The following is an 8,058-nucleotide window of genomic DNA, read 5'->3' on the forward strand; positions in this document are numbered from 1 at the left end:
CTTTTTGTTTGTGGGTCCAAATTGTTCTAACCATATGCTCTGTTGATGGATTGACAAAGCTATAATAAAAAATTAGGCAAAAGAATATCATTCCTTTTTCTATATATTTTTGTCAATATCCTCTTATATTCTTGATCAAATTGCACTCATTCCTATCCTAAAAATATAATAGAAAAGTCACAGAATAGATACAAAATCACATAAAAGTCTCTGTCGCAGAATATGCATATATATATATATATATATATATCTCTTTAGACTTTCTTGTAACAAAATGCATAACTATGACAACCAAGGGCGGAGACCCGTTAAGATCAGGAGGTCACGTGTCTCTCTCAATTTTTAGAAATTACACTTTTTATCCTTATTTGAAAAATAATTAATTTTTAAAATTCAAAATATATCATAATTTTTTATATCTCATCTTTTATTTTTGTTTTTATTTTTTATTTTTTATTTTTGACAAAATCTTTGCAAAACCAACATGGTTAATCTATTAGTCAAAATTCTTGCATTTTCATTATGAGGTTAGAGATTCAAATATCTCAATTAAGTTATTGATTGTATTTTCCATGTTATTTATTTATGACTTCTCTCTTATTTTTGAAAATATTTATTTATATTAGTTATATGGTGTATTGATTTTCATTATGAGTATAATTCATTAGTTTCATTATAACATGATCGTTAATTAAAAATAAAATAGATATTCTTGTAATTTGTCACTCTAAATATTTAATTTTGCTAAAATATTTTCTTTTCAATTCTATATTATTTCTTTCTTTTCTCTTATGTCTTTCTCTTCCACCCTTTTTTCTTTGGATGTATTTTGGTGTAATTTTGTCATTCTCATTTTTAATAATAGTATGTGACCGCATTTTAAATTATAATCATCATCATGTTCACAAAACTAAAATAGCAAATCATATTAATAATAAATAAACAATCAAAAATAAAAAACATTAAGCAAAAAAACTAACTTGAACATAATTTTAAAATTTTAAATATGAAACTATGTTCATTTTTAGATGTTTTACCCTCAATTAAAAATTAAAATTATTTGCATTGTGATAAATCACTATGATCTTAACTCAATATTGTCACTCCTAAGTCGAAATCCTGACTCCGCCATTAATGACAGCTAACCCAACAAAAAAAATAATGAACTCGTGATGCTAAAACAAACACAGTAATGTAAATTCATATATAAGAAAAACAAAGGGAAAAAATTCAAAACAATGAGCCTTCATTCAAAGTATCAAAATTGACTTTGTTACAAAATAAGAGGAAATATTACACGCAAACATGGTATGACTCGGTGGTGGTATGCATAGGTGGTATGCATATCATTTCATCCGAACACAACCAGAGTTGGAACATTTACAATCTGACTGATCTGTACAATAAACAATCAATGTAAAAATTTGAGCTAACAAAGAAATTATTCCCATACACTAATTGCCTCAATGACAAAAAAATGGGCATAACCGAGACCAGAATCCCTTCTTCTTCTTCTTCAGCTGTAGAAACATAACATCTTTCTTTGTCGCAAAATCAGCCATGTACTGAACAACAGCCTAATAATGACAAATGAATAAGTTAGGCCTGGTTCGTTAATGTCATTGTTGTCTATTTTTAGTTTTTGTTTGTGTTTTTTCTAAGCTGAAAACGAAAAATTGATTGATATATTATTTTTTTCTTCTTCTTCGGCTGTAGAAACGCAACATCTTACTTTGCGACAAAATCAGCCATCTACAAAAGCCTAATAAAGTTAGGCCTTGCTTGCTAATGTTTTTGCTTTTGTGTGTGTTTTTTTTTTTTAAAGTTGAAAATGAAACATTGTTTGATATATTGTTTTTTCTTTTAAAACAAATGGAACTAATTCCAAAATTTTTAAAATTTTTGAAAATGGAAAAAAGACCTTTTCACTCTCTCCTCTGTCCCCATCCAAGTCGCCACTAGCCCCTGTCGGCCGGTCACCGATAAGCTCCGGCTAGCTTCCAGCGACTCTCTGCTGGCCTCCAGCAATTGGACGGTCACTGCCCATGACCTCCGGTGACACTCCGACCACCAACAACCCCCCCCCCCCCCCCAACAACTCACCAAACAATTATTATTATATATATATTTTTTCCAAAACATTTGTTTCCGGTTTCTTGGTGAACTAAATAAGAAACTAACAATATTATTAAAAAACCGTTCGCATATTAGAATACATCAAGTAAAACATGCTTACAAAAAATCAAGTTAATCAGATATCATTTACTTATTCATCTACTCACATTTGTATTCATTTTAATACTTTAAATCACAATTATTATTTATTTTTGTAGATACAAATGTGAGTGGATGAATGGGTCAACGATATCCGATTAACTTGATGTTTTGCAAGCATATTCTACTTGATGTATTCTAAAATGTAAACGGTTCAGATTATCAAAATAACACCCAGAATGGACCCATTTTGCCACACAGCAGCCACTGCTCAGCGTCCCACTTCCTATTATAAAAGACACCTAAATGTGCAATTTACTCCAACTCAGTAAGACAAAGCAAACATTACCTGAGCCCCTAAGGCTGTTACGTGTCTTGGTGGCACTTCCAAGGGAGTCTCATCAGCGCGAAAAACTCTTAATTTTGACAGGAACTTAAAAGAATCAGGTAGTTCTCTTATCTGATCATCGCTTATATCTAACTCTTCGAGCATCTCAAGGTTTCCAATCGATCTTGGCAAGGCTCTCAGGTCTGCAAAGTTCTTCCCAACATTCAACTTCACAAGATTTACCGCAAAACAAAGGCTTTCGGGTATGGACTCGAGTTCATTGAAGCTAACATCGAGTTCCCTCAAATTCAAAAGATTACCCATTGTTGTTGGCAACCCCTTGACTCTGTTGTAATGTAAAGTAAGAACCTCCAAGCATTCAAGCTTTCCAATTGCCTCAGGTAGAGCTTTTAGTTGATTGAAATCCAATATCAGCTCAACAAGCGACAAGCATGACCCAATTGTGTAAGGAACATCTTCAAGATCATTTGTTTCTGCATTCAGTTTCTTTAATGAGGTTAGCTCCCCAATCACATCAGGTAAATGAGTAAAATGATTGGAACTCAAATCAAGATTGGCAAGCTTGGTCAAGTTCCCAAAAGAAGGAGGCAATGATTTCAACAGGTTTGCATGAAGGTCAAGGTCGGTTAGGTTCACTAGTTCACCAATCGATTCAGGAAGGTTTATTAACTGATTCGAGTGAACATCGAGCTTTGTTAAGGCTGTGAGGTTGCCAATGGAGGATGGAAGAGCCATGATTCGGTTTTCAGAAACGTTTATTTCATGAACGTTCAATAACTTCCCGAGTGATACAGGAAGCCACTCGATCTTCTCCATCAACTTGCCTTGAAGATCAAGAACCACTGCTCCACGTTTAGCAGATTTTTCAATTAATGCCGCTACTTGCATCAGACTCAACTTCTCATTGTCTCCCCTGCCTATAAATGCACCCAAAGGTTAGTTATGTTCAGCCATTGAAAGGTCTTAAAATTTTCCAAAAGCTCAAATTAATACTTTGTAAATGAAGACTGCAATTAAAGTGTGCCGTATATTCATACAGACATATTAAAGCAACATGAACAATTGGAAATCATAAAAGTAAAGAAAAATATTTTCATAGCAAAAAACAAAATATGAAGATTGTGTTGTTAAGTAATTGATTGATTTTACTCTGATACTTTCCAGGTTCAAATCTTACTGATAACAATTGTAGATCGGGAACTCTTGAATCAATGTCTTGAATCAATGTCATACTTAATTGCATTCTTATCAATTAATGAAAATTTTCTAATCTTAGCTTCAATTTCTACTGAACAACATTACAGAGGTAACAAAAGTTCATCATTCTCACATTAAACACACACACACATATATATGGTATGTGACACATTTTCTGATGCCCAAATTGCCCCTTTGTAGCCAACCAACCAAGTATATGATTTTCAATTTTGAATTTTTTTTTTTCAATTTTCTCCTACTCCATCTGCAAATGTTTCTTAGATGACGTTTACAATCGTCTGTACTTTTGCACAGACAACGCGTGTGCTCAACTTCTGGTATAAATATATACAAAAAAGAATTTTAGATAAGCTTTTGACTTTTCATAAATAGCAACAACAAAGAAAATTCTGATCAATTCGAAGTTATATAAACTCCTAACAATGCATTATTCAGATAATTAATCAACAAATTCACAAAATAAGTATAAAATTCAAGCAAACCTGAAGTGAAATCAGTTGCCTTAGTGGAAGAAGAACTCATCAGCACCGAATACTTAAAATCATCATCAGTCTTCGCCATAATCGAAGAACTCTCATCAATCACCGATTCTCCAAAAACCCTTCTCTCAATCACACCTTCTCTTCCGATTTCACCAACTGGGTCACCCAAATCAACACTCTTCTCAATCTGGGTAGTCCCAAAAACAAGCTCAGAAGCTCTCTGAATCAACTCATCGAATGTCTGAAACATCTCGTCCAGTTCAACCAAGTGGGTCGCCTCTTTCTTCTGCTCGTGGCTTTGGAACAACGCCATGGTTTTCCTCACCTGTTGGAGCACCGAGAAGAGCTCCGGCGGGACCTCCGGCGGGGCCACGTGGAGGGAGATCTCGGAGAGACGAGATTGGTGTTCGGTTTCGACGGTTTTGAGGAGGGAAGTGGCGGCTTCGACCTCTTCGATTGTGGGTCTGGGAAGGAGTGATTTGTAGGTTTTCATGATCTCTTCTATAGCTTCTACGTAAGCTGGTGATGGGTTTGGATTGGGTATTGAAGCCATAGCTGTTGGGTTTGAGAATAGCAGTGTTGCAGAGAATGGAACAACTGGAGAGGAGGAGGAGAAGAGAGCGAGAGAGGAGAGAGAGTGAGAATTTTCTTGGGTTTTGAAGTGGCTGTGGGCAAACCATGGCCTTGAATTCTGGTTTTTAAGTACATTAATAAATTAATAACTTTTTTATAGATATTTATTTGAGAGAGGGAGAAGAATTAAATATACAACCCATTTGTTTTCGTTAAGAATGATTGAATTCTGGTTTTTAAGTACATTAATTAATTAATTAAGTTTTTTTATAGATATTTATTTGAGAGAGGGAGAATAAAATATACAATCCATTTGGTTTTGTTTTTATTTTTGTTTTGTCAACTAAGGTCAAGTTTGACAAATTGAAAAAAGTTAAAAAGTTATTCAAAAAATTAAAAAGTTATTACTATTCATCAAAAATAAAAAATTATGAGCTATACAACTTTTAATCCTAATTTTTCCTTACATACTAATTTATATAATTTTTAATACATATTTTTTCACAAAAAGTTAAAAAATTAACTCAAACATCCATATTTTTTTCGTAATTTTTTAATCAAAAAAGACAAAAAATACACTTATTTAAGACATTCCAAACAACCCCTAATATAAATTAAGAATGAAAAAAATAATTGCAAGTGATATATGTGTCCGAATTATACAAAAATGGACACAATTTTTCACCATCTAAAAAAAAATGACACAATTTTTAATTAAAATAATCAATTCCCACACAGGTCTTTCACTAATTTTTTAAGTGATTTCGTAATTTTGCAACATTAATTAACATGGGTAAATTACACTTTACCTTATAAAATTTTACCCATTTTTACTATGTTCTTTTAAGTTTAACTGTTTCTACTTTAACCCTTCATGTTTACAATTCTTTTTATTTTGACACTTTAAATTTGATTTTCCCACTTTAGTCTTTCATATTTGCAATCCTTCCTACTTTACACTTAGACTAACTTTTATAAAAAAAAATAATAGAATTTATCACATCACTAACACATCAACTCCATATGTGATTTAAAAAATTCACTAAAAATACAAAAAATAAAAAATAAAAAACAAAAAACAAAAAAATTAGACTTTTTTTTAGTCTTGAGTAAACTTTTTTTTTTTTTCAAATTTATTCATAAGCATTATTACATTATAGATGCATCTAGATTAGATTCACTAAAAAAATAAAAACAAATTTAACTAAAAAAGGAAAAAAAGTTTACTAAAGATGAAAAAAATGAAAATATATTGACTCAAATACCTATATTGTCAATTCTGAAATGAAAAATTTATTATCATTTTTTTTCGGCTTTAGTGAACTTTTTTCTTTTTTTAGTTAAATTTGATTTTATTTTTTTAGCTTCATCTAATCTAGATGCATCTATAATGTAATAATGTTTATGAATAAATTTGAAAAAAAAAAAAAGGTTCACTAAAGACTAAAAAAAATTAATTTTTTATTTTTTATTTTTTGCATATTTAGTGAATTTTTTGCATTACATATGAAGTTGATGTGTTAGTGATGTGACAAATTTTGTTACTTTTTGGATAAAAGTTAATCTAGGAGTAAAGTGGAAAATATTGCAAACATAAAGGACCAAAGTAAGAAGGATTACAAACATGACGGGCCAAAGTAGAAAAAATCAAACTTAAAGGGTTAAAGTAGAAAGGATTGCAAACATGAATAACTAAAGTGGGAAGAATTATAAACATAAAGGGCCAAAATGACAAAAAAATCAAGCTTAAAGGGCCAAAATGAGAAATTGGTGAAATTTTAAGTGAAAAATGTAATTTACCCTAATTAATATACTAGTGAGATATGTAATTGGTATATCAACAAATATATCAATATATGTTATGACATTATTGCTGGTCCTACTCATTATACAAATAATAAGGGGTTGTTTGGAGTGTTCTAAATAAGTGCACTTTTTGTCTTTTTGGACTAAAAAATTGAGGAAGAAAATATGGATGTTTGGGTTAACTTTTTAACTTTTTATGGAAAAATGTGTAATAAAAAATTGTAAAAATTGATTTGTAGGGAAAAATTAGGATTGAGAGTTGTGCAGCCGTAATTGTTGACTTCTGGTGAATAGTGTTAATTTTTTAACTTTTTGAGTAACTTTTTGACTTTTTGACTTTTTTGCAATATGTTAAACTTGGCCTAAATATTCAAAACTTATAAAATTATGTCATATCATCTATTAGTATACTAATTAATATACCAATTGGTGCTTATATAATTATTTATGTATTTATTATGAATGATAATTGTGCAAAATTAACATCGATAGAAAATTATTAAGTACTCTCAATGTACTATGTGATCATATTCCTAACTAATTACCGTTCATTATGCCCATTTATATCCTTCAATCACTTAACACAAATAATTAATACCCTACTTTCTTCACTAATCATTCTATCATGGAGTACAACGTGAGCGTACTTTTGGATTACCAAATAATCACTCCATTTTCAATTACATTTGCAATTATTTTTAGGATAAATTATAATTACACCTCTTGAGGTTTGCTTAAAGTATAAATTACCTTTTATGATTTGAAAAATTACAAATATCCCCTTATTAAAATTTTTTATTTAACAAAATTAACTAAAAATGAAATTCATAATTACTCTCTTATATGATAATAAAATTACCTAAATTATTAATTGAAACATATTTGTAACATCATTAAAAACTGTTAATTGACTTGATGATTTATTAATAAAATGAGCGATTTGTCATGAAATTAGAAACTTCAGGAGATGAAATGTAATTTCCAAAATCATATGAAGCAATTCGTATTTTAATCAAATCTCAAAAGATATATTTGTAATTTATCCTTATTTTTATGTTTTATATTTATTTAATAATTTCTCTATTTTTTTTTATATATGTAATGAAGTACGAAGATTCCCGTCTTGATTTAATAATCATTTTCAAGGTTTAATTACAATCAGCTTGTTTGGTTATAGTTTTTAGAAAATAATTTTCAAAAAATTATATATTTTTATTTTCCGTATCTTAATGTTTTCAATTATTTTTTTTAATATTTGAGCAATTTTTAAAAAATTTTAGACACACCTAACATAAACACACTTAAAAAATATAATATTTGTGAAAAAAATCTTTAAAAAAACACTAAATACCAAAAAATATAAAAAAATACAAAATTTTAGTACATTTTTCATATTTTTGTGTATTTATTAATTTT

At 29.8% G+C, this 8,058-nt stretch overlaps 1 protein-coding gene across 1 annotated transcript; it reads right to left on the reverse strand.

The window, feature by feature from the left end:
* Positions 1-1,229: 1,229 nt before the first annotated feature.
* Positions 1,230-5,083, reverse strand: LOC114308517 (plant intracellular Ras-group-related LRR protein 5). The gene is made up of 3 exons (XM_028254128.2): positions 4,264-5,083; positions 2,564-3,480; positions 1,230-1,577 (listed from the first exon to the last, which is right to left on the reverse strand). Exons 1-3 carry the CDS (start codon positions 4,814-4,816, stop codon positions 1,464-1,466), a joined length of 1,584 nt encoding a protein of 527 aa, XP_028109929.2. The 5' UTR covers positions 4,817-5,083; the 3' UTR covers positions 1,230-1,463.
* Positions 5,084-8,058: the final 2,975 nt, after the last annotated feature.

The sequence above is a fragment of the Camellia sinensis genome, chromosome 11, assembly GCF_055761805.1.
Source record: "Camellia sinensis isolate YWXY chromosome 11, ASM5576180v1, whole genome shotgun sequence".
Taxonomy (NCBI): Eukaryota; Viridiplantae; Streptophyta; class Magnoliopsida; order Ericales; family Theaceae; genus Camellia; species Camellia sinensis.

Coding starts and splice junctions, on each gene's coding strand:
- LOC114308517 (XM_028254128.2), bottom strand. CDS start 4,816: ATGGCTTCAATACCCAATCCAAACCCATCACCAGCTTACGTAGAAGCT. Junction 3,481..4,263: donor GGCAACTGATTTCACTTCAG/GTTTGCTTGAAT, acceptor GTGCATTTATAG/GCAGGGGAGACAATGAGAAG. Junction 1,578..2,563: donor TAACAGCCTTAGGGGCTCAG/GTAATGTTTGCT, acceptor TGTCATTATTAG/GCTGTTGTTCAGTACATGGC.